Here is a 25,490-nt window from a genome sequence, read left to right as displayed (position 1 = left end):
CCTGCAAGTTGGGATAGCAAAGACACCGGAAGACACAAAGGTGGTCATATTGTGGCGGCTTGTCGTGGAGACGAGTGTGGGGAACTCATTGCGAACAGAAGAGGAGGGGCGCCTGTTTAGAAGATAGCAAGCGGCAGCGAGAGCTTCCACCCAATATGATGGCGGCATAGATGCGTGGAGCATAAGTGTGCGCACAGAGTTATTGAGCATACGAAGGACACGTTTGGCCTTGTCGTTTTGCGGGAAGGTGTAGGGGCAGGACAAACGCAAAAGGATGCCACGGGCAACCAAGAAGGATGCGGTGGCATTATTCACAAATTCCGTGCCATCAGCCTGAAAACACTTGAGTGGAAGACCAAATTGTGTATTCACATAAGCAATGAACTCAACCATGTGTTGGTGGACTTCATACTTGCGTCTGAGAGGGAATGTCCCACAGTAGTGTGTGATATCATCCAAAATCACCAAGTAATAAGAGAAGCTAGAAATACTAGTGACAGGCGAGGTCCAGATATCACAATGAAGAAGTTCAAAAGGAACAACCGTATGTGAACTGGACAAGCTAAAGGGTAGACGCGTATGCTAGCCTAGCTGACAAGAGTGGAAAATGGAGCGACCTACTTTATTACAAGAAATAGAATTGTTCTTATTGAGACCATCGAGAGCTTCTGGAGCTGGGTGTCCAAGACGCTGATGCCACAGGGTGGATGATACAGCAAGGAGGGTGTAGGCGGCGGCTGGTGCAGATGCTGGCAAGGTGTATAGAACCCCATCGCTATTGCAACAAAGAATCACACGTCGCGTCCGAAGGTCCTTGATAGAAAAAACCAAAAGCGTCAAACTCGATGGAACAACTATTGTCGCGGGTGAATTGGCGAACCGAAAGTAAATTGCGAATGATGGATGGAACGACAAGGACGTTGTTGAGAGCACAATTAGATGCGTTGGCAGAAAGGACAGAGTGACCTCTAGAAGAGCACAATTAGATGCGTTGGCGGAAAGGACAGAGTGACCTCTAGACGTGATGGGTATGCTAGTGCCATTGCCTACTATAATAGAGGAAGTGGAGGGGGGAAGGCACTGGAGGAGTATACCATCTGATGACGACATGTGCGAGGAAGCGTCGGTATCCACGATCCAGGGGGAAGTGCCTTGCATGGACATCTGCTGCAGAGCCGCAATTAGGTTGGCCTGGTCTAAGCTTTGGCCGGGAGAGGAGGCTTGGACAGGAGCAAAGGCGGTGTGGTCCTGGGGTGCCGAGCCCAGCACACCCTGGTTGTGCCAGGTCTGGCCTTCCCAAGACTGGCCGCCAGAGGAGCTCGAACTGCCTTGCTGACCGGCCCACGGAGAGATGCAGACCCACGGGCCAGTTGGGGGACCGGAGGAACCGGCCTGGTTGTGGTACTGCTGGTGGCCGCCACCAGTCCCACCGTTGGCACCGTAGCCGCTGTCCCTGGCGACGAGGGCGGAAGCACCCGTGTCCTTCTCTTCGTTCTTCAGGCGCAACTCCTTGAGGAGAAGCTAATTGCGTGAAGCGACGAAGGTGAGGTCGGAGTTGGTTACGATGTTGTTTGCGGTGGTGGAGTAGGGTTTTGCGAGGCCACGCAGCAGGTTCAGCACCAGTGTAGGCTTAGAGATGGACTGACCGACGTCGCGGAGGGTGTCGGCAGCGGTCTGCATGCGGTGGCAGTAGTCGTCGATGGATGAGTCGCCCTAAGTCATTGAATGGAATTCATGGCTCAGGAAGATAGCACGGGGAGCCTTGTTTGCTTGGAACAGATAGTCAATGGAGACCCAGAGTTGTCGGTCTGTCTAGTCGGTACCGTCCATGGCGAGGTTGAGGACGGCATCCGAGACGGAGCCAAACAGCCAGCTGCGGATGCAACAGTCCACTTGCTCCCACGCAGGATCAGTGCGGTGAGGAGTAGTGCCGTCGATGTGCGCTAGCAACCCAAACTTGCCGCACATGGCGCGGAAGAACGACGACCACTTACTGAAGTTGGAGTTCTTCAACTCGAGCATCATGGAGATGTGGGACTTGACGGCGACCCTGGCGTATGGGTTGACGAAGATGGGGTCGGCAGATTCACCAGACGCAGGGGTAGCGGCCGTAGTCGAGGAGGATGTGGACGACATGGCTGCAGGAGGTACCGTTCGCTTAGTAGATGCAATCGGGAGGAGGGGTGCGCAGCCGAGAGAGACCGGCGACTCAGGGTAATTGCGCGCCTAGAGCAGCGTCGCGAGGGATGGAGGGGGGAGGGTCACGCGCCTGGGAAACGGCAGCGCGAGGTGGTGGGTGGTGTGCGGCCGAGGGAACTTGCGGCGCTAGGGTTTAGGTCACACGTGCCAGGGGGCACGGCGAGGAGGCAGCGGAAGTGGACGAATCGGGGGATCCCGGACTCGTGATACCATGTAGAGAGATGAGGAAACACCACACACCCTTGGAGGGAGGGTGACCTTTCATATATATATATATATATATATATATATATATATATATATATATATATATATATATGTATGTATGTATATGTATATGTATATGTATAGTGATGTAGGCTTGGTGTATATACATACTCTAATAAGTAAACGACTTGGTTTGGGAGCGGAAATTTCTCACTGAAAAGCCATGTAAGACTTTATTGGGTTTTTTTTACTTACTGAGGAACGGGGAAAAACATATTACTGATTCTGTTATCTCAATGCAAGGAAAATCCCACAAGGAGCGTTTGCCCATTTCCTTTGCTGCCAACACGATGTAATAATGTACTACTAGCTGATCTCTGAGCACAATGATACAGCCATGAACGCACATCCTTTAGTTCTTTTTTGCTGTTTTGCACACTTGTTCCGAGACTGATATTGATTACTCCAATGCACAATCTCATTTACAAACTAATTGCAGACGATGGGGGTATGTAAAGCATGTTAAATGTCTCAAAAATGATACGATATTTGTTAAAGCATTCCACAAGTTTTTTTTCCTGAACCATCTGCACACCGGATGGATAGTAATACAGTGAGATACTATTTGACCTGCACAATTTCTTCACCCCAGTTTTGGGGTTCTCTTCTTTGGCCAGAAAACGCCCTGACCAAATCCATTCCACATAAATATATATTTTTTTGGCATAAAAGCATCACTGTTTTGTCCTGTTATCTTCTGTGCTATTGGCCCTCTCCACTAGCAGTGCTGCCTGGCCCTCTTCTGCTTACGGTGGTGTTCTTCAGTATCTGCACAGGGAGAAAAACTCCAATCAGAACATGTTTTATGCCTCATGAGCATAGGCACTGTGTTCTTTTAGCAAATCTTGGTGGTGCACAAGCAGGCGCCAAGGGAGTGACAACAAAAAAAAACATGGCTAAAAGACAAGGTTTCAGTTCTGATAGTACAAACAGGATGTTAGTTCATGATTGCTGAAGCTTAACAAGTCCTAAACAAAATCAACAGAATAATAAATAACCAAACAGCACACAAACTTGTACGTTCCAAATACATAACAAAACCAATGCAAAATGTACCTGTCGGAGCATCTGGTTCTCATTCTGGAGGGTGGAGAGCCTCTCTTCCATCTCTGAGTTCTTCTTCTCTAGGTCCTTCACCTTCACCTCTAGGTCAGTCAGATAAGCCTTCTTCCTCTCTCTTGCCTGTTGGGCTGACACCCGGTTCCTCAGTAATCTTCACAAGTCACAAACATATGTAGCAAATCAAGACAACTTCCAGACCCAAGATGGGATTAACTATAGTATGTGCAGTGCAAATTGCATAGAGTCAATGGAAAAGAGGAGAGGATTGAGGACTTCTTAAATGGTTGGATCAGGATAAATTAACATTCTTTCCCGTAATCCATATTAATCCAACTAAGAGTTCAAATTGAACAAAAAAATGTTTTCCATAATATGAGATGGTATAAAGTAAATTCCATCATATTGAAATAAAATGCTACACTTGCATACCAGCTAAACTCTCTGTTGGAATATTATGCTTGTCCTCTCCAAATGGCACGGATTGTGCTTCTTTAGGGACATGGACATCACTAGCATTAATGTGCTATTCATGTTTGGTGACATAGCTATGTATCATATATCAGCACATATTAATATAACGATGCCGCATTGTACTATTGGAAGTAACCATCATACCAACGCCACTGAGGTTGGCTCTGTCAGGTGCACTCAAATGTTGCATCACAAAAGTTGTGTCCTTGTGGGATCAATATTATTGATGCTCTTAGCATATACGAATCATATGATATGTCCAAAACTGTTATCTTCCCCCACTCCACTTGTTGCATGATATCCCACCAAATAATTTAGATGAGCAGACACCATGCACTGTTCACAGAGATTTATAGCTCAACACACTGATTTATTTCAGCAGGCGCCTTCGATAATATTTGTTTCAACCACCTTTCCTACTGTTGAATGTTGCCCCTAGCTAGAAAGGCACAAGCACAATTCCAACAAATTACGAATTGAGCATCGCTGTCTAAACATCTTCCCTTAGCAACTAACAATCCTGGCAATCAGATTCATGTCTTTGAAAACATAGTCTTCCAACCACCTAGCTCCACAAGCACCCGTTTCTTATCTAAACCCTGCATAGGGGACCTAATTCTGATGTGGATACAGCATGGTCCACCGCTAAATCCAAAACATGCATGGCTAGCATATATGAAACATCGCAAAAGATATTTTATTTTGTCAACAGATGGGCCAGCCCACGACTCACTAACAGGCTAACTCATTCCTTCTTCCAAACTAACTGAATCCTCCTTATAAAAAAAACTAACTGAATCCCACACTATCAATTTTGTATTCTGCGGTAGCCAAAAATAAATTTCGAATTTGGAGTAGTATATTTTGGTATTCATGATTAATTAATTATACCTCCACACATGTTGCAGGTGATGCTTTAATTTCTGAACTGGAAGTAGCAGTTCATATTCTTTTTTTTATTATTATTGAACCGGAAGTCGCAAGTGATGCTAGCATTTGCAGCAATATCTCACACACCTTTTGAGGCGCTTGTGCTCCTTGTCAGCGGGGCTGCGCACGCGGCGGCGCGAGCTGGCCTGCGCCGTGGACGACTGGGCGCGCTCCGGGCCGCCGGCACCCGGGCCGGCCTCCCTGCCCGACGTGGAGGCGCCGCCCGGCAGCTCCAGCCCCAGCTCCGGCACTCTCCTTATCTCCTCGTCGCTCTCCATCCCTGCAATCCAATCGCACACATAGCTCAAGCACTCAGCAAACCATCCAAGATCTTGGCGCTCGTCTCGACTGTCTGTCGACTCGCCATGGTTTGCATGAAAAGGAAACGAAAAGATAATAAAGATTCTAATGAGAAAAGAGAGAGCTCTGCTGCACGAGCAGAGACCCAAGAACTGAAGCGATGAACCAGAACAGCAAGACGGTGGTAGAGCAGTAGAGATAGAGGTAGCTTGCCTTCCTTGACCTCCATGTCCATGTGGTGTGCGGAGCTGGAGGACCTCTCGCTGCTGGAAGGCCGCGAGCTCGCCGCCTGCTCCTGCATTCTCGCTCTCTCCCTCTCTGTCTCCGCCTTCGCCTCCGCCTCAGGCCCTTCAGATTTCGCCTGCTCGCACTCTGTCTCTGCTTCTCTCTCTCTCTCTCCTGGGATCCTCCTTCCTGTCCTCCCTCGCTGCTTGGCCGCTTGCTTGTATGGACCAAAGAGTACCTTTTGACACCACACAAACTCTACCGAGTAGCACCCCAAGAATCACGAATATTCCGGACAAGCACTCCTCTTTTTACATCCAGGTCCCCCAGGCAGCACGAGTACGACAAACCGTGGCGTCCAGGCTTCCATTCCACGATTTTCAGACGCGAGACGGACCTTTCCGCGAAACTCTCTCCCGGTGACGGCATTAATTGCCCGACACGTCACAGGGGGTTTTGAGGTTTTAGCCGGCGCGCCCCCGCCGTCCGCGCCGCGCGGATCCCACGGCCGCGAGCCCGCCCTCGTGGCCGCCGCCGAGACCACGTGTTCGCCGGCGCCATCTCAAGGCGGCCGTGCCCGCTACGTGGCCGCGCTCCCGCCCTCCCGCTCCCCGCCGGGCACGCCGACGCGCGGGCCACAAGGTCCCCGGGGCCCCGCGCGTCGGCGACGCCGCGGCGCCGCCCGGACAGGTTCCTGTGCGCCGCCGGCCGCGCGGCAGCTTTCGCGTGCGCGGTTTAGAGGCGGAGCGCGGTGGCTCGTCGTCGGCCACGCGAAAAAAACACACGCTGATGCTGTGAGCCTGTGATGCCCGATCGAGTCCAGCCGTGCAGAGCGCGCGGCGTCCCAGGCAATTAGATATTCTTCACCGTTGGTTTTTAAGCTGAAGCATGGTCGATCGGTCATTGATAATCTGCAATATAGACACGTTGAAGGCACAAATGAAGGATTGTATCTGTGTTCTCCCGTTTCATCAAAGGGCCTGGTCGCTTCAGCTTAGGGTCTCTTTGGCAACAAGGTGTTAAAATTTAACACCCGTCATATCGGATGTTTGGATATTAATTAGGAGTATTAAACATAGGTTAATTACAAAACTAATTGCATAGATGGAGTGTAATTCGCGAGACGAATCTATTAAGCCTAATTAGTCCATGATTTGATAATGTGGTGCTATAGTAACTATTTGCTAATGATGGATTAATTAGGCTTAATAGATTCGTCTCGCGAATTAGCACAGGGTTCTGCAATTAGTTTTATAATTAGCTCATGTTTAGTTCTCCAAATTAGCATCCGAACATCCGATGTGACACTGTTAAAGTTTAACACCTTGTACCTCCTTATAGCTGAAAAGCTAAATCGGCTGATTTGTTGTGAGAGGAAAACACTGTTTAGTGGCTGATAAGCCGGCTGAATAAGCTAAAGCAAACAGGCCAAAAGTTCTCATCGGACGTTTGTTGGCCACGTGTTTTACGATATCGTGCACGTTGGGTTGCACCACGAATACACCAATAATATTCCTAGGAGAATAAACTGATGGATCTGTTCGGCGCCACCTGTCGGTTTTTCCTCGTGGCAAAAAGAAATTTCTTTTTTTTGGGAAAAAAAGAAATTTCTGAGCGAGCCATGTCACTTAATCATCGATTACAAAAGGCAATCGGTAATGCTAAGATTCTAACGTCTCGAATCTGAAAAAAATTCGGACAGCTCAAGATATGTTTCAATAATTAATTATCGAGGTTGCGACTATTGTTTCCGCATATTTTACAGTGAATGTTGCATGAAACATAGTGTTTATATTGCGGCAGAAATTTTTTATTCTAAAGTTAAATGAGGTAGTCATTTTTTGTTACAACTATAGATTTTCTATATTATAGATATTTTATTTTAATGTTGTAATGGAACGTCGGATGGGAAATTCCGGGCGTCCTGCAGTGCCGAAAAGCAATTCCATCTGTAACAAGAAGATGACCCGCATATAATGGTTGATCCGTGTCGTAGAAGAGGCGAAGCTGGGTGAGGTGGGCTATGGGCCGACTAGAAATATATTATTAGGCTGTGCTTATATGTGTGACATCGCTGGGCCGCCCACCACATGAAACGAAGTGGCCCAGTCTGAAAAAAACAAACAAAAGAAAAAACTCACACTGTGGCGTTGGCCCAAACAGCGCGTGCCTTTTGTAGCGTTCGGCTGTTGCTTAAAGCGTGCGTCGATGTGAGACCGTCGACCATATGAACTTGGAAGCAAACTCTGCAGGTACCTTAAGCACGGCTCAAAAGCACCGTAAGCACGAAGAACAGTGCCGCACACGTCCCTCGATCCGGCCGGGACCTGTTTATTTGAACAGATTCACATACAAAATCGAAATGTTTCCTCTGATGGAACTTATTCATCAGAACCAAAGAGTTCCAAACGCGCAGCCAGTGTGCGATCACAACTCAAACCTCGTCATCTTTTGCAATTTGACGCTCATGCTTTTGTTGAAGAGCTTATTACAATTGATGCGCCGTGATTGGTGGTTTCCCTACCGCTTCCTGGGCTTGGCTCGCCGCGCCAGCAACGACGAGGCGCCGCCGGAGCCCCGGAATATGGCGCAGGGCGCGCAGCAGCCGGCGGGCACCCTCGGCGACGGCGGCTCGGCGGCAGGGGCCACGTCCCTCGACCGGAACGCCTTCCTGCCCGCGCCAGGCACCATCTTCTCCTCCTGCTGCTGCTGCTTCCTCTGCTGGTCCTTCTGCTTCGGCTTGGCCGCCACCACCAGCCTCGTCCGCTTCTTGTCGCCGTGCTCCGCACCCGCCTCGCCGCGCCGGAGCACGCCGACGCTCCGCGAGTGCCGCAGCTCCGGCCGACGAGGCTCCGACCCCAGCGGCGCGCCGCCGCCGCCGTCCTCGGCGCCCTCGGTGAGGAAGCGCTCGTCCCAGACCAGCCCCGACGAGCCCGACCTCCGGAAGGTCTGCGCCGACCTCTGCAGCCCGGCCATATCCTCCTTCCCTTCCTCCCTAAACGAAGCAAATCGATGACCTGCTGCCACTGAGGAGCAGTACGTGCACAATATATAAGGCGGAAAGGGGCGGGCAATTTTGGGAAAAGCTTGCGGCCGGAGTGGCGGACATCAGGGCCGTCGAATGATGGTGTCCGTGGAAAGCAGGTTCGCGGACGCGAGTGCTCGCCTGGAAACCACTAGACGGCCGGGGGCAACGCGCGGATTTGATTAGGTTAATGGCAACGGCTAGATCATCGTACGGCCGTGCCGTCCCCTGCCTCGCCCCGGCCCGTTCGCCGACGGCGCTAACCGCTGATGAACACCAAGTCACCAACCAACGGAAACTGATCACGCCATGCAACTGGGGTATGTCACTAACTAAGTCAGGACTCAGGACCATCCAACAAAAGCAACTCGTTTAGGAGCACATCTCACACCCCGCATGGCTCCGAGGCATTTCACTTTCAGCACATACCAACAAAGTAAAAAAGAAAAGAAATGGCGAACAAAGAATGAGGAGAAAGATACACGAACCAGCCATCGATGTTTCAGTCACCGCATGAAGTTGGTCCTTACCAATAGTGAGAAGCATACTTCACTCAACCCTGCATCTCCTTCAGGTTTCTTTCCATTTCGTTTTGCGATCACTGGTTTCTTTGGTTGTCAGTGCTGAAACCCACATCCGCCGAGGATCAACAACGCCAGATGCCGAAAGGGTAATTAAGAATTACCAGTTTATGTAGAGCATCAGCAATACCGAAACAAGTATTTACATTGATGAGCCATAATCTGAATATGCTATTGGCATTAAGAGAAATTCCGTATGCTGTGGTTGCAGAAATGACCGGATGACCGGCAAAATGCTTCTACTTCTTTTTCCTGCTACTGCTGGCTCCTTTCGAGCCTTCAGCGATGGAGGCCTCCACGGAGGCCACAAGGCTCGCCTCCAGCTGATGCCCTCTCACAGCCGATCTCACCTTCCTCAGAATATGTTGCTTCATCACCGCTCTCTCAGCAGACTGGACGTTCTTGCACATGTTCAACCCCTGGATGTACCTCGACACCGCGCCACCGAAGGGCTCGCCGGCTTTCTCAAGGGCCACGAGCTTCTCGACGACCTGGGAGGCGAGCATCCTCTCGATGCAGGGTTTGGTTCCGACCACCGCGATGTCGACCAGCAGCTGCATGGCTATTTCCTTCGTCTTCAAGGACTTGCGGTCGAGCAGGCTCACAAGTTTTTCTATGGTTCCCAGTTGCAGAAACCTTTGCAGGACGAGGGATCCACCCTTTGCAAAGACGATCTGATGGAGAGCATAGTATGCGGAATCCTGGAGCTCATCGATGTTGCACTGCATCATGTCGATGAGACCGTGAACGATCTTAAGCTCCAGGAACCTGTGGACGTATGCCTCTCCTCCATTGCAGGCCAATTTCATCACCAGAAAGGCAGTCTGAGTCCTGACTTGGTTGCTTTCAACTTCCCTGCGCTGTAGCAGCAATGCCAGCCTATCAAACAGATTGCTCCCCAAGAGGAGATCTTGCACCCTTGAATCGTTTGCCCTCTCAGCAAGAGGTAATAAACCTTGGATGGCTTCAATTATATCTTTGTTGTCTTTTTGCAGGATCTTATGAAGAATCACCTCAAATGATTGTTGAGGCTTTGGTGGTGGAGGTACACTTTGGTCAAACAAAACAAATCTTTCCAAACTGATCCGAGCGTGCCATGGCAAATGAATCAGCACTCCAGGCCCCATGCACCCTTGAAGTGGAGCACCAAGTTCACAGAATGTTTTTAGCATGACAATCGAGTGATGCTGTGAGATCTCAGAGCCATTGCCTAGAAGAACAAGAAGTTTCTTGTCAACTCCCGATTCAATCATGGTCTCCACAGCCTTCAACTTTCCAACTTTTGTCAAAGATGCAAGAGTTGTAAACACAATTTCATGCCAGTGTTCATTTTCTGGAGACAAGAGATCTGTCATTCGGTCTATTGGAATTCTCGACAAAATTTCATCAGCAATTGTGGCATCAACATGCTCAGATATCTTGGCAAGGACAGAAGACAAGTTGGCTAGAGTTGAAGTATCTTTACATGCGCCAAGAAGATCGATTAATTTATCTATGGAACCTGCTGTTTCAAGAGACTGGGCAAGATTTGCGTAGTCTGCTTGGAAAAATATAACTGTAATTGCCTTAGTGATTGCAAAAATGAGATCTGGAGACCCTACTGAAATTATCTCTGGTATTCGAGGGGCAAGTATTTTGCTGAACCCAAGTCTGCTTGCCTCAAAGTCAGATATGGATCTGCATGCCATGAGGGCTTGAGTTGTGTTGCCCAATAAAATCTCAATCTCCATGAATTCTAGCAGAGAAAAGAATGATCTCATCTTCTGTTCAGCTGTCCCTTTCACACACTCTTTGCCAAAAACAAAAATCCAAGGAGCGACTAGTGCGGCACAATCAGAAATTGATTCAGATAAAAGAGTACGAACAGCATCATTTGTTTTGTTCTCAAGGTAGAGTGAAACCATGTCATGCATATGGTACAACAGTTGGTCCTCCAGTTTGATGATGAGTGAGCCTTCTACTAATTTTGAAACCACGAGAGAGAACAAACTGTCCTGCAGAAGTGCTGACCAAATGGATTCCAGACAAGCCTCTGGAACAGGTTCTTCCCAAGAGATAGCTGCAAGAACCATAAAAAATCTTCTTGAATTCTCTGGCATTGCTTCTAAGCTGTACTCAAAAGATCCAAATATGGTCAACGTGCTCTCCACGTCTTTCTCATTGACGTATGAAACTGGCCCAGGTGCACAAGTGGCATATGTTGAGAGGTTGGATATTGCTTTCTCCCATTTTTCCACTCTGGTCTCCTTCCTGAGAGCCTTGCCCATGACAGCAACTGTAAGGGGATGGTGACCACAACGATCCAGCAAGACTTCTGCAACAGGCTGTCGAGTATACAGAAATTAAGCATCCAAAAGCCATAAGGTTGGAATTGAAATTTGTAGTAATTCTAATTTCTGTAACATATCTTTTGTCAAAAAAAAATCATAAGAGATGCCTTTGTTAAAGCAGCATATGAACGTATGCAAACTAGTATCGGCAACATAAGAGATGTGATAGTGCATTTGAAACTAATGAAGTGCCATTAAGGCAAATAGTAAAGCATACCGGAAGCTCTCCAACGCTAAGAAGACTGTGATAGAGAAGAATTTCCTTGCTGATCTCCTTGATATCATCTTTGGATATTTCTACCCTTTCAGCTTCTGCAATCTCGTATATTGCTTCATCCCTTGTTGTTACAAGATACCGACAATCATTATCATATAGTTTTGTGAAGCGATCAACAATGTCTTGCTCCCAAACATCGTCAAGTAGGATCAACATGCTCCTTCCGACCAATGCTGTCTGGAGCAAGTAACAGACATCATCAAGATCCTTTCCCACCTCCTCGTTGACAGTCATGGAACCAATCTGCACAAGGAACTTGCAAATCTTCCTAACCAGACGCTTATGGTATTCGCTTCTGCTCCCATTACATGCTGTTCTGCTGCACCACCGCCCGAAACTGACCTCAATTGCCCCATCTACAAAGTTACTAGGTGGATCAGAAGCTATCTGCCGAGCGAGACAAGACTTCCCAATGCCGGATAACCCGACGATGAGGACAACCCGATGACCACCATCCCTTTCCAATACCTCCCTAACATAGCTGCACTTCTTCGACACCGGGTAGCCACGCTCCGACTTGACCCGCACCAACGACGGCGTGCTCTTGGCGGTCGACGCTATGACATCGCCGACGCTCTGCGTCAGCTCCTGCAGCTCCAGCCACCAGTTGAGGTCGTCCCTGATCAGCTTGACGTACCTCATGAGCGGGTCGCCGACCACGGAGCTCCGCACCACCCTGGCGAACCCCTTCCCCCTGCCCTTCTTGCTCAGGACCTGCCTTGCCTTGGCGATGTTGGCGCGGAGCTGGTCCATGAGCCGGCCGAGGCTCTGGAACTGGCGCTCCAGCTGCGGGCTGGGCACCTTGTGCGCGTGCCGCTGCCGCGCCTGCCGCGCCAGCGCGTCGAGGTCGGACACGAAGTCCTCCAGCACCTGGAGCCGCCTCGGCGCCTCGGCGAGGTCCGCGGCCGCCTGCTCCAGCGCCCCGACCGCGGTCACCATCGCCGACACCAGCTGCGTCGCCGAGGCGAGGACCTGCACGGCGTCCATGCCGCCCCGCCCCGCTCCGCTCCGAGCACGCGGCGGAACCGCGGAATTGAAGCCCGCCGCCTCGGGTCACCGCGCGAGGGCGGCTTCCCTCAGCGCCGGCCGCCGCAATTCCGCGAGCACATGGCGTGCGCGCGCCTCCTTTGTCGCCGCTTTCACAAGCGGCGAAATAAAATTCCCCCCGCCCTCGCCGACAAATTGAGAGGCGCGCAGTCAACCGATCGCCAACCTCGGGACAGAGGGACTCATCCGATCCTCAGGCACCCATCGGGAGCCCGGAATTCCCCGGAGCTCAAATCGCGGCCCCGATCCGCTCTTGGCGACACGCGCGCTCAGCTCCACTCCACCAATAACAGACGAGAGCTACAGTCCAGCGGTGAAAGTGAAACGCATCTATGAGGGGGGAATGGATGCTCCGGGGAACGAAGGGTCAAGGGTGGCGGACAGGCGGAGCGGGGCGGCATCACCGATGACATCAGAAGCTTCAGCGAAGGAGGCAGCCGGCGCTTCATGCCCACGCCACCTTGTGACGCGACGACAGAAGAGTCAACAGGGAAGTGAGCAAGGAAACAGTTTTTTTTTTTAACTTTGAGAAAGGAAACTTTTGACGTCTGACCAGCCGCCAGGGCAGCGGCGGCGAGAATCCAACCATACCAATTTACAGGGTCTACTTAATTTTGTTGATAGGCCTGCCGGAGCGGGCCACCCTCCCCCCCGAGTTCAGCCCACAAATTTACTGGGCCTCGGCCGCACGCGCTCGATCTCCCGCCAGATGGGCCCGGACCGCGCGCTGAGGAGTGGGCTGACCGCCGCTGTGTATCACTGTCTGGGCCTCTGGCGCTCTGAGAACTTCTCGGCCGTGTGGTGAACCAGAGAACTAGAGAAGAAAACTCATACCTCAAACAAAAAGAAATAGAGCTACAGGATGTTTTATTGGGAATACGGAATTTCAAATATATAAATGAGGGCTGAAAAATCTCTGGCCTTTTAGATGTATAGGTCCATGAGGAGCTCCATGAAATATTATCCTAAAACTCGTTTACGACAGGTTGGCACCCAAAACTTAGTAAAAATGAGTCAGTCTCGATGGTCGATGCGCCTAGAATCACCCACAAGATTCCAAGTCAAATCGGACATCTTTAGGTAAGATCACAAATTCACAATCATAGAATTGTAAACATAAAAATTTGTATAACATATATTCTGTTGGCTTGGTGATTTGGCTTGACCCTGATAAGCTTGCCAAATTGTTATAGTTCATTTACCATTGAGACTGATCATATTTTCCGAGTTTGCGTGCAATAATTGGCCTACTCCCTCCATCCTCCTAGATTACAAGTTAAATATAAGGTATTGTAAATATATTTGAATGATTGCTCTTTTAATTCTTCTCAGAATTGACGGAACAAGGGTGGCTGATTAGTGGATTAGTTTCCTTATTATTTACAACTACCATTAGAATATATAAACAACACAACTCTTCACGTATAACTCAAGGTCCATGCGTCTTTTGACACTTCTACTAATCTATCCTAAAATCTCTCGAATGCCTTATATTTTAAGATGGAGAGAGTACATGGTTCTCCTACTTAGGCACGTTTTTTGCACAATTATTCTTACACCGAGGATATCTAGCACCTTGACATGGCGGGCGAGTTGTACAAATCTTGGAGGCTCGATGACATACAAGTGTTAGACCGTAACCACTTTGCATGTGGGTATAAAAAACCACACTTACTTCTAGGTGAGTGTTTCAATTTTTTTGGATCCCTTCATTTTGAAGGAATTAGAATCTATTATATGGAGTAGGCTATTTGTCTTAGAATTTACCATTCCATAACTTTTCAAAATTTAGATATAAGTCTAACTTAAATTCATGAGGGTGGGAGATGGAAATTGGTTTTATAGATCCTCATGCTATGTTTCTAATGTGCAACTTATAGCACACTCTTCGACTCGCTTCCCTGTAACAGAAGTGGAGCACATAAGTATCTCTCTCATATGGCTAATAATAATATACAAATATATTCCACATACACCTATATTAGCTTAATTAATTTGTGTCTAAATTATAAATTATGATTATTAGAATGGAATTCAATTTCAGGATCCAAATAAGCTAATGTTTGAAGAAAACGGTTTGCGCAGAAATGTTTCTGCAGTTCGACAAAATGGAGGTAGATTTTCGGAAAAAAGATTGGAGGTAAATAACGCGTACCGTCATTCTTATAGTTGTACATTTTTTTTTTCATCGGGTGTGTAAATCATATTTTGGACAAATCTACCCAAACGCCCACGTACGCTACCCTCAATCTATGAGATCGATAATGTTCTAGAATGCGATGGGCCTCCTCCCTTTCCCACTCTCCCAAATCTTCAGTCACTTTGCGGCAACGCTCTAGAATGCTGCGGCACGACCAAGATTTCGAAAGAACTAAAGGGCATGCGCAATCGATCTACCCCAAAAAGAACCGGCGCTCTCGTCTTCCATCTTGGCCAAAATCCAACGGCTCCTACACAGTGGCGTAGGCAGCATTCTCAACCTGGGTATTCATTGTAAAAGAACATAGATATTTCTTAGCTGGGATAGTGTGTACCGTACTACTGTGGCTCTATATATGTATTAACACTGAAAATATACTTATAGTAGAGCTTTGGCCCGAAATCATGGGTATTCACGTGAATACTTATGAATACCCCTAGCTACGCCACTGCTCCTACACGAGGAGGGGGCGCTCCTTCCTTTCTTGCAATAAGTTGCAACCAGATTTCGCACACATGCAGGCATGGTGACGGTCCTCATGCATGGATTCCCTGCTGTGGACTGTGGTCATCGTCCAAAAAGCCTCTCCGGCGGCCCGGCCCCTATCCTCTGCTCCCATCATCTTGAAAATCCGTGCAATGTGGTCGCAGGTGCCGCAGAAGAACCACCGCAAAAGAGACAACACGCACCGGCCGGCCCTCCAAAGGCGGCACGGCGAGCGAACCGCGCAGCGCAGCGCTAGTGCTCCCGCCTTTGGCCCCTGGATGCCCTGCCCCTGCCCGGCTCTGCCCCCAGGGTTCTCGCCAGTCGCCACGATAAAAGGCGGCCGGGGGCAAAGGGAGGAGGAGGAAAAGAAGCCGCGGGGCAAAGCTAGCCAAAGCTGGCAGTGCAGCGCACGTATAAAGCTCTCGCTCAAAGCGGGGCGCGGGGCGAGGCGACCGAAGAAGGAATCTCTCGCCGCGAGCCAGCCGGCCGCGGCCTGCCAGGCTGCCAATGCCAATGCCGCGAGCGCGGCGGCGAGGTGCGCGCTTTGCCGAGGCCGACGACGGGGGGGCTGGCCGCTTTTGACTGGGATCTTTTTCCAAGCTCTGCCACGCCACTATCCATATCGCCTCTTGGGCTGCACATGCCCTGAGCTCATGGCAATGGCATGGCGCTTTCCTTTAACCGCCAAAGAGCTAAAGACAAGGGCATGCATGGCCTCCAAAAGAGTTCGCAGAGCATCCAATGCTGGTTTTTACCGATGATGATGCCTGTGTGTGGGTGGTTTGTGTGTTATGTTGTGCACGTGCTGGCGCGCGCTTCTGCGACACAAAAGCGCCACATGTGGCCGCACGAAAAATGGCTCTGGCCTGGCGCCCTGGCCTCCTCTGGAGTCTGGACTGATCCGTCCTGGGGACGAGAGGTTCTGGTTCGCCGCACGACGTGTTGCGTCGCACGTGCATGCGTGTTGCCACCACAGAGGCACTCGTAAACCACGAGCTATCGTTTACAGCGAGCAAAACATCATCGCAGCAAGTACCGAGGTCATGCCTGCAAAAGATTCGAGCTACGCTTTCACAACGCTTCCCAGCAGGCTGCCTTCTTTTGTTCCGGCCGTCTTCCCGGCGAAGCACCAAACCACCAAGGTTTACTTCTCACACACCACACATACATAAGAACAGACGCCCGACAAATATTAAGAAGCAACAGTACTAGTTAATACTTGTGATGAAGCAAGCGTTTTGGGGTTACATGACATGACTCGATCCAAGCGCAAACATGCGGGAAATAACGGGGGAATAAAACAGCAAACATAGGTCTGGGGTACTGTCCCAAATGGGAATGGGATGGGAACCAAATCTAAAAGGAACGGTAGGGGTGGAACAAAACTAAGTAATAGAGCATCGGGGATGCCTTTTGCAAATCTACTACTCTCTTATGATGTTGATTGAAGACTCTTCTTCTTGCTGCTGCTTCTGCTCGACGTCGCTGCAGACTTCATGGGGGTCCGTCAGCTCCTACACCTCAGTGCCTGCAAAAGTATCATACGCGGAGGTCAGATCGTGAAGATCGGGCACGGAAGGAGGAAAGATTTGATCATTTACAAGTTATAATTATCGTAGGTCATGGCAGCGCTACCGGAGTCCCGTGGTGCGTTGCACCTGAAACATTCCATCCTGCTAGCGAAGTTGTGCTCGTTGCATCCAGACCTGCCAGCGTTATATTCAGAGGTGCATATGCATTAGTGAAAAGCAGAATTCACAAGACCAAATCATATGCCTACTTTTACCATTAGAAGATCAGGGTGGGCTGCTATTAAAGTTGAAACATGATGATAGGGACAACATATCCCGACAAAGCAGATACCTTAGCACAAAATCCACTAGTATGAAACAATGACCTAATTATCCACTAGTATGAGGCAGTAGATATGCACAGCAACTAGTAGGAGAGAAGATATAAAAAGCTACTTTAGTATTATCACCCATGCAGACAGAAAGTATAGCCGGATGATTCGGTTGTCTCTTTCACCAGAACGACTGCTGATTAAACAATTCTCTTTTCTAGCATAGCCCTATCCTCTTTTCTGAAATAAAAACCCAAAACATGGAAGAATAGCCTAAAACACAAGATATAAGCACTCATAATGGCGCAACTACAACCAGACGGTGTGTATCCAAGTAGATACAGAGCATGGATTCATGGAAGGGATATAACGAAATAGTTAAGGCAGTTCATTGGCTACACATAACCGAAAATAAGAAAGGATAGCACTTATTTTTTATATTCTAGTAGGGTGGAATGATAACGGTTAAGTGATACACACCTGGTGCAGATCCAGTCTCCAGACTTCCAACCAGGGCGGTTAGTGCGGGCAGCGCCGCCACCGAAGCTGTAGCGTGAGCGCGACATGTCACCATCAAAGCCACCAGCACCACTGTTGACAGCAGCCTCCTCCTTGAAGGCAGAGCACTTGAAGCAGTTGGAGCGGCTGGCAAAGTTGTGCGCGCCGCAGTTGCATAACCAGTCACCAGGGCGGACATCAGAGCCAGCACCAAAGCCACCGCCGAAGGAGGAGCCACCGCGGCCACCGAAGTTGGCGTAGTCACCTCCACCACCACTGCCACGGTCAGCAGCTCCACGGGGCTCACCGCAGCGCTGGCATAGGTCCCGCCGGCTGAAGTTGAGGTGCTGGCACGCCCTGCAGTCCCAGTCTCCTGGCTTCCTGTTCATCTTGCCTGGAGAAGTTGCACAATCAAAACAATGCAAAGATGGGCACATCTAGGCAGATAAAACTCGATGCGATCAAACTGTAGCTAGAACAAAAACATGCACCATGCTTGAACAACCCAACTGCTATGTCTTAGATCAAGAAACAGAATTCAACCAAGATACATATGAAGTTAAACACTAACACAAGCTAAGTTACCTAAACAAAGCAGGGCTGTCGGGTTTCTGGGGCCTAGGACAAGAAGTGCTGTGAAGTGAAATGGTGATGCAGCAAGGTGCGTATGTGCAGGGGTATTTATAGTGAAGTTTGAAGGGGATGCTGAAACCGAGGGTAAGCTATCTTTGTGCCTTTGATTCTTGGTGCACTTTGGCTGGTAAGAACAAGGGAATCACGTAAAACTAGAAAGAAGAGGGGAGTTAAAAGAAAAGAAAAGAAGAGAAAGCCATTAAAGGGGAAAGAATTATGGGGAGTTTGGATGCCTCCTTTGCCTGCATCTCTGCCTGCCTTGGCAACATCTTTTGAGACATGGGATGGAGGGGTGTGCACTTCTGAGTGCTCTTGTGCTTAGGAAATTTGGTATGCACTAGTCTTTGTAGCAGTGATTAGAATATTTTTGAGAAATACTCTAAAATAAAAGGCTGCGACACTAATATGGAATTTCAGGGGATGATTAGTATAGCATTCAAACAAGCAAATGTTAATGGTCAGTAAAAGTATTCTCTGTTTTCATGGCACATTTTGAATCGATCCAGCTAAGATACTGCTGAATGACAATCCTATTTTTGAAGGTGGAAACAACACCCATTTCTTTACCTCATTGCAAAACCACAACCATATCTATGCCGAAAGGCAGAAAATCTAATCACGCATACCAGCAGTACAGCTAATCACACTAAGTTGAAAAATTGTGCTGGCCACACTCCATTGCTATCCACACACGTGTGATGGAATATTGCATGTATATGACCGAGTCAGGGATCATAGCAAATATATGGAAAGAAAAGCAAGACCTAAAATTAGCACTTACTAGATTCTGGCAAAGATGAGTACAGATACAAATAAGCGAATGTTTGAGGTGTAGAGATTGTGCCTATCATTATGAACTTATGCTTATTTGTTGCTATATAACTATTGATTCCTGCAACTAAGAAAAGACTATTCCTGTTCCTGATATTCGACGCTAACTTTGCCTTCTTTTACTACCAATAATTGAGAAAAGACCATGGAATCCATTCCAACCAACCATCACATCAACTCAACGATATATCCATTTCTGTCGAGCAGTCTACAACAGGATGATGGCTCAACCATCTCATCTATTCAGTATAACTTGAAGCAAGCAAGCCTTTTTAAACTGAAACACCTTTCCATTGATTTAGAAGTCCCTTCCACATAACTGGCTAAACGTAATTAACTAGTTGAACACTATTTTATCATTAAGATGACAAACAAGTCCCATAATCAATAGATGAGTTCACTAAAAAAAATATTGAGGAAAGTAGCATCAGCCAAGCTCCAATAAATTGTCCTTTTCATTTTGCATGGATAAGAAATGGACTAGCTGAAATTTCGGATAAGAAGGAACAAGTATGAATATGGGGACATTACAGCACCAAGTGAATATTCCAAATGCCAGGAGAGAAAGGAGCATAAAGCATCAACAGCTTGCCAACAACATAAACAGAACATGTAAAGACATGATGTGCAGGTAACAAAACAAAACTCACAGTAGTGAAACCACGAACAGAGTGCCTTCACAACTTTGTTAATCTAATAGGTGGGAAACTTTTTCTTTGCCAAAAAAGAGAGAGAAAAGACCCACAATGGATAAGATTAAAGTCATGGATAAAGTCATCAATGCAGTTCATGCAATGAAAGAAAAACATGCCTCAACAAATAACTGGATTAAAAACAAATATTTGTTACTCAGAAATAACCTAAATTTTTTTTTAGCAACATCATCATAACCTTCCAGGAATTTATATGCATATTGGGCCCCGAGGGCTGAGGGAGTGAGGGGTGAACAAAGGGGGTTACTGATACAAACCTTTGTCCACTTATACTAAAAATAGCAAATAGCAATCTCTACTCATATCCATAACAGAGGTGTGCATTGTTGTCTGATCTAAATGCAAAAGCATACTGGCAGATGGTTATGTTGCTTTGCTACATAATACCAAAATAATGGATGAAAGTGACAGAAGATAAGAGAAAGAAAATAGAAAACTTCAAATCAAGACAGAGCCAATTGGATTGCTGAGCTGTAAGCGTTGAGCACTAGGCTTTATCTTTTTCGTTATAAGAGAGGGAATTTTCGAATACAGAGAAAGATGGCCTCGTCTCATAATGAACTCCCCATGCACAAAACAAGATCAAAATGATTCCTCGGCAGAAAGCAAAGGGTGAGGAGCTGATGCATTACTGGTGACCATGCTTGAATGATAAGGTGAAATCAAGAGGGCAGTAGTCCTCAAGGGTGGCATTGACCACACTCTTTCGAACTCTTTTAACACCCCTTTAATTTTCAGTTGTTTTTCATCTCCTGTGTTGTTTCCCTTGCCCTTTACTTATGTTCATCCGTGAGGCTTTTACATCAGTGGATTTACTTTTGCTTTTTATCTACTCCAGCTATTTCCTTTCTCTTATGTCACTGTGCTAGTTACTAGTACTAGCAGGTAGATGCTAGGAGGGAAGATGTAGGTTTCAAAACCATAGGATGATATGCCTTCTCTTCCATTCCATTCTCTTGGGTGAAGTGAAAGGAGAAGCAGATACAAATCATGGAGTCGTGTAAAAAACTGGGGCCAAAAGCTGGTTTGGATTCTCTCCTAGGGAAGTGCTTCCATGCATGACCATGACCAAACCCCAAAGGAAGTGATCACTTGATAGCCCCTAACATGCTTTGATTCTTTGCTTTTGCACAACCAAGACGAAACAGCTCATGCCTTTAGCTTTTGTGTTAACAAGCATACTCAGATTAGAATTACGACTTGTAAGAGCACAGATAACCTTCAGAAACAACCCTAGGCACTAACTATTGTTTTTTGACTGGTGGGGCCAACCAGTGACCTTCAAAATACCTAGAACTCATTGGAACGCTTTGGGCATAAACTAATAAACTATCAAGTGCAAGCTGAAGATTGGTCTGTATTTGTAGATTGGATCTAAATTTTCATGGATATGCTGAAGCAGATGTTGATGCTAAACGATCTTGAGAAAAAAAAATGTATTCCAACAGCTAGATATACTAAAATAATTTGTTATGCTTACGACGATAGCACATTTATGCTTCAACTGTTAGTTTCTTTCATACTACGTATCGAAGAAAGCGTAGGTAGAAAAAAAACACAGAATTTACAAAGCATCTTTGCACGATGACAGTCCATGACCCCATAATATATATCGAACATATGTATGATGTATCAGCCGAACAGTATATATACTACTGGTAAATAAACATTTCACTGCATCCAGCCCCTACCTAGATTGGAGCCTGCATACTAGTCAAACATTCATAAATAATTCTCTGCTGTCCCAAGACATAAAATTTCTGAACTTAAACCCCACTTTTGCAAGGATTGGTTTAAGTAACGCTCTCGTTCCTAGAAAATGAATCATTAGGTGCACTTGCATGCTATATCTTTGTATCTAGGATTCCAAAGATGACGGTACAATTTTGCAGAGCACCTCTTTCTGGTTTGTACTCCCTCACTGACATGAATCCAAACAATGAAATATATTGGTTGTTTTGTTCCCTTTTGAGCTGCCTGCCTGCCTGAACCACAAAGCAGCGAGTCGGCACACGAGTGGGCCACGATGGAGGCACTACCTAAGACAGAGCAATATAATAGGTGCATGAACTTTAATTATATTGTTACAGATTGTATGCGCACGCCAGTGAGTGCAATAGATTCCATGGCATGTGTGTTGTGTTCATGCAGCACACTTGCAAATCCTGTAAGTTTTCTTCATGACGTAATCGACCCTCGACGAGGCTAAGGTCAGTCAGTCAGCCAGTTTGGCTGACCAGCTTTCTTGTATAGTCTCGAGGCAGATTCAGTGATGGGGTGCGTTGCATTGCATCATAGAGGTACACATAAAGATAAGACCAGAATGGTGCTCAGAATGATTGCACGACACAACTGAATGACTGATGCAATGGGGCCAGAATGGTCTCATCCAGTGTTGGATTTCATTCAAGCAGCAACAGACAACGGTACAAGATCGAACCAGCCAACTACCAGATCCTATAGCATAACTTCAGAACTGATAACACCATAAACAGGAAAAAAAACATCACGCTCACAGCTGTGACTACAGAATGAGCAAGTTCCCTCAAGAGCAAACGACACTACTGAAATCCTCAGATCTCACCCCAAAGGAAGAAATGGCCTACTCCGAGTGGCGACAAAGATTGCATCAAAGCAGCAAACCAAGCACCGCCGTGCCCCACGGCCCCACCGCTCGCGGCGGCAAAAGCCTTGGATCCCCAGTTCCCGACCTCGCATCAGATGCGATGCCATAGCTGTCGACCAATCCGCGGCCGCACGAATCTCAAGGACCCGCGCCTCAACCCCCGGCCCCAAAACCCTACCGCGCGCAAAAGAGGCGGTCGACCAAGCCGAGAGCGCGATCGTGAAGCAGATTACAACCAAAGCATGGGGAATTCGAAATCCGTGATCCACCCGTTTTGAATCCAATCTCTACCGATCGATCCATCCCTCATACCCGAAAAAAAAATTAACAAGCAATCCAGAAAAGATATTCCGATCGCGTGACGCCATCAACAGCAATAACAGATCGAAATCGCCGAACCCAACCAACAAACCCGACCACGATCGCACGAAGAGGGAAGGGGACGGACGTGTACCTTATCCCGGATCCTCCTCGACTCCTCGCGACTGGGAGACGACGGCGCCCCCGGAGAGAAGAAGCAATCTCGTCAGGATCGGCGGGGGAGGAACCCAAACGAAACGAAACGAGAAGGGGATTGGGGAGGGATTTCGAAAACCTACCTCCTCCGCTCCTCGCCTCGTCGCCGCACGAACAAAACGGGAGAGGTTTTTTTTTAATATTTTTTTTTTGGCGTCCTGTTCGCCTGATCGGTGGGAGAGGGGAGGGGGTTACGCGCGGCACCGACGTCGAGGCGGGTCAAAGGGAAGCGTCCACGGGGCCCACGTGTCGGCGGCAGCGGGGAGCCGCGCGCCGTGCCGTGGCTTTCGTGGAGGCCAAGTGTCCAAGCCGGCGATGTGACTTGTGGTTCACTGACAGGTGGGTCATGCGCTGGGTCCACACGGAGACGTGGCGCACGTGCTTGGGCAGGAGTGTTTGGATGATATCAGCCGTCCGCCCGTCCCCGAGGTTATCCACCGCCTGAATTCGTCTTTGGGTTAAATAAATACGGAGGTTTTTATAATCGCAGTTGTTGGGGAAAAGGCGTGAATTTTATTTTTCCGGGCAAAAACAATGAATTTTATGGACGCAAAACAGTATACTTTCTTGCATAGATGCGACTAACCTCAATTTTAGGTTTATGTAAAACTTCGTGACCATATATTCAGATTTGGTGTTAAAACGGGAGAATTTACTGTCATTTATGACCATTTATGGTCATGGATTACGACGGCTCTAGCCTCTCTTGTGAAATTCTCTCTTAATTAAAACGAGAGTAAACGAGAGTAGATTTGCAGCACGTGGTTAATATGTGTCCAGTCAGTGTCAGGCCCTTGGTATCAAGATATCTTTGGTCAGGATTTGCCATTCTTGTTAATATGTGTCCAGTCATCAGGAAACGCCGTGCAAGTGCCTTGTTTCCGTGCACGGTTTGCCATGGTTCGCTACGCGCAGAACTGCAGCATCGGCGTCTCTGACCTGCGACTTCACAGCTCAGAACTTCATGAGGGAACCACGAGTTGAAAGGAAACCATTCTTGTTAATCAAAAAGAGAGAGAGAGAGAGAGAGGGAACCATTCTTGCAGGGGAGCCAGAAGAGGTTCAAAAATAGAAAAGGCCACCTCACAAAACAAAATTTCTTGGGTTGAATTAGAAATCCATCGAAATGAATGCAGGCGTGCAGAATCACCGATTCGACGGAGTCACAGGGACAATGTGCCAATGTGAGAACAGGTTTGGCAGAAGAAGCTGCAAGTGATTGCAAGCTGCGAACGGTGAGGCCGAAGAGAGAACAAATGATCCACTTGTTACCAAAGTACTGCCAGCAAAAGCATCTGTGCCGCAGAAATATCTTGCAGCAACAAAGTCTGGTACATTGCTTCACGTCTTTGTCTCTCACACCAAAATGGTCGTTTTAGACACGCCAAATATCTCCCGGCTACCACGTACCTTGCTGCGATCTGATGTCCCAATGGAGTAGACTAGGTGTGCAGGTGCTTCTAGGGGCACATCTTTTTTTTCCCCAATAGATCATCATTTAAGCTCTTGCAAGAGTGAAGAATGAAAATCCCATACATGTTGCACCAAATAAGGGGCGTTTTGATTCTAGAACTAAAGTTTAGTCCATGTCATATCGAATATTCGGAAGCTAATTAAGAGGACTAAATATGAGTTAATTATAAAACTAATTGCACAGACGGAGGCTAAACGGTGATACGAATCTATTAAACCTAATTAATCCATCATTAGGAAATGATTACTGTAGTAGCACATTGCCAAATCATGGATTAATTAGGCTTAATAGATTCATCTCACTGTTTAGCCTCCATCTGTGCAATAGGTTTTGTAAATAGTCTATGTTTAATACTCATAATTAGTATCTAAACATTCGATATGGTTTTGTAAATAGTCCATGTTTAATAATCATAATTAGTATCTAAACATTCGATATGACAGGAGCTAAACTGGGCTAGTTTAGCCCGAAACCAAACAGCCCTAAAGTTTAGCCCGGAACCAAACAGTCCTAAAAGCCCTAAAGGTATCATGTCACACCACCACGTCAAGCTTGTCACTTTGTCAGATGTCAGTTGTCAACGAAAGAATCTGAAAAGCAACTCATGACAAGATTTCTCCTCCAGAAAAATCTATCTTTATTCATAGGGGCGTTTTCTTCCACTGTCTTATTGTTAGCACGTGTCAACGTGTCACACCGAATATTTAGATACTAATCAGGAGTCTTATTGTTAGCACGTGTCAACGTGTCACACCAAATATTTAGATACTAATCAGGAGTATTAAACGTAGACTATTTACAAAACCAATTACATAAGTGGAGGCTAAACGGCGAGACGAATCTATTAAGCCTAATTAATCCATCATTAGCAAATATTACTGTAGCAACACATTGTCAAATCATGGACTAATTAGGCTTAATAGATTCGTCTCGCCGTTTAGATTCCACTTATGTAA

At 47.4% G+C, this 25,490-nt stretch overlaps 4 protein-coding genes across 6 annotated transcripts; all 4 read right to left on the bottom strand.

Annotated features, from left to right (window-relative positions):
* Positions 1-2,862: 2,862 nt before the first annotated feature.
* Positions 2,863-5,683, bottom strand: LOC101760850 (transcription factor HY5). The gene is made up of 4 exons (XM_004951468.3): positions 5,443-5,683; positions 5,017-5,209; positions 3,523-3,679; positions 2,863-3,234 (listed from the first exon to the last, which is right to left on the bottom strand). The coding sequence occupies exons 1-4, from the start codon at positions 5,528-5,530 to the stop codon at positions 3,169-3,171; spliced, it is 504 nt and encodes a 167-aa protein (XP_004951525.1). The 5' UTR covers positions 5,531-5,683; the 3' UTR covers positions 2,863-3,168.
* A 2,053-nt stretch (positions 5,684-7,736) lies between these two features.
* Positions 7,737-8,696, bottom strand: LOC101760432 (MAPK kinase substrate protein At1g80180). Its single transcript, XM_004951467.2, has one exon. It carries the CDS (start codon positions 8,428-8,430, stop codon positions 7,975-7,977), a length of 456 nt encoding a protein of 151 aa, XP_004951524.1. The 5' UTR covers positions 8,431-8,696; the 3' UTR covers positions 7,737-7,974.
* A 443-nt stretch (positions 8,697-9,139) lies between these two features.
* On the bottom strand, positions 9,140-13,180 carry LOC101760035. The gene is made up of 2 exons (XM_004951466.3): positions 11,608-13,180; positions 9,140-11,384 (listed from the first exon to the last, which is right to left on the bottom strand). Exons 1-2 carry the CDS (start codon positions 12,652-12,654, stop codon positions 9,300-9,302), a joined length of 3,132 nt encoding a protein of 1,043 aa, XP_004951523.1. The 5' UTR covers positions 12,655-13,180; the 3' UTR covers positions 9,140-9,299.
* A 3,410-nt stretch (positions 13,181-16,590) lies between these two features.
* LOC101759088 (transcription initiation factor TFIID subunit 15b) lies at positions 16,591-23,243 on the bottom strand. 3 transcript variants are annotated; one of them, XM_004951464.3, is made up of 5 exons: positions 23,144-23,243; positions 22,999-23,029; positions 17,724-18,135; positions 17,002-17,106; positions 16,591-16,928 (listed from the first exon to the last, which is right to left on the bottom strand). In XM_004951464.3, the coding sequence occupies exons 3-5, from the start codon at positions 18,128-18,130 to the stop codon at positions 16,922-16,924; spliced, it is 519 nt and encodes a 172-aa protein (XP_004951521.1). In that variant the 5' UTR covers positions 18,131-18,135; positions 22,999-23,029; positions 23,144-23,243; the 3' UTR covers positions 16,591-16,921. The 3 variants fall into 3 exon arrangements, with proteins under 3 accessions (XP_004951521.1, XP_004951520.1, XP_004951522.1); XM_004951463.2 differs by lacking the exons at positions 22,999-23,029; positions 23,144-23,243 and adding an exon at positions 18,327-18,485; XM_004951465.2 differs by lacking the exons at positions 22,999-23,029; positions 23,144-23,243 and adding an exon at positions 18,327-18,485 and having other exon boundaries at positions 17,036-17,106.
* Between the last annotated feature and the right edge of the window lie 2,247 nt (positions 23,244-25,490).

The sequence above is a fragment of the Setaria italica genome, chromosome I, assembly GCF_000263155.2.
Source record: "Setaria italica strain Yugu1 chromosome I, Setaria_italica_v2.0, whole genome shotgun sequence".
Classification (NCBI taxonomy): domain Eukaryota; kingdom Viridiplantae; phylum Streptophyta; class Magnoliopsida; order Poales; family Poaceae; genus Setaria; species Setaria italica.
The sequence above is the reverse complement of the archived record's forward strand: the minus strand, read 5'-3'. Positions and strand labels throughout refer to the sequence as shown.

Excerpts from the sequence above, each read along its gene's own strand:
- LOC101759088 (XM_004951464.3), bottom strand. The coding sequence starts at position 18,130 with ATGAACAGGAAGCCAGGAGACTGGGACTGCAGGGCGTGCCAGCACCTC. Across the intron at positions 17,107-17,723 it reads GGAGACTGGATCTGCACCAG|GTCTGGATGCAACGAGCACA; the intron begins GTGTGTATCACT and ends TAACGCTGGCAG.
- LOC101760850 (XM_004951468.3), bottom strand. The coding sequence starts at position 5,530 with ATGCAGGAGCAGGCGGCGAGCTCGCGGCCTTCCAGCAGCGAGAGGTCC. Across the intron at positions 5,210-5,442 it reads GGACATGGAGGTCAAGGAAG|GGATGGAGAGCGACGAGGAG; the intron begins GCAAGCTACCTC and ends ATTGGATTGCAG. Across the intron at positions 3,680-5,016 it reads GAGCACAAGCGCCTCAAAAG|ATTACTGAGGAACCGGGTGT; the intron begins GTGTGTGAGATA and ends TGACTTGTGAAG.
- LOC101760035 (XM_004951466.3), bottom strand. The coding sequence starts at position 12,654 with ATGGACGCCGTGCAGGTCCTCGCCTCGGCGACGCAGCTGGTGTCGGCG. Across the intron at positions 11,385-11,607 it reads TTAGCGTTGGAGAGCTTCCG|CCTGTTGCAGAAGTCTTGCT; the intron begins GTATGCTTTACT and ends TATACTCGACAG.
- LOC101760432 (XM_004951467.2), bottom strand. The coding sequence starts at position 8,430 with ATGGCCGGGCTGCAGAGGTCGGCGCAGACCTTCCGGAGGTCGGGCTCG.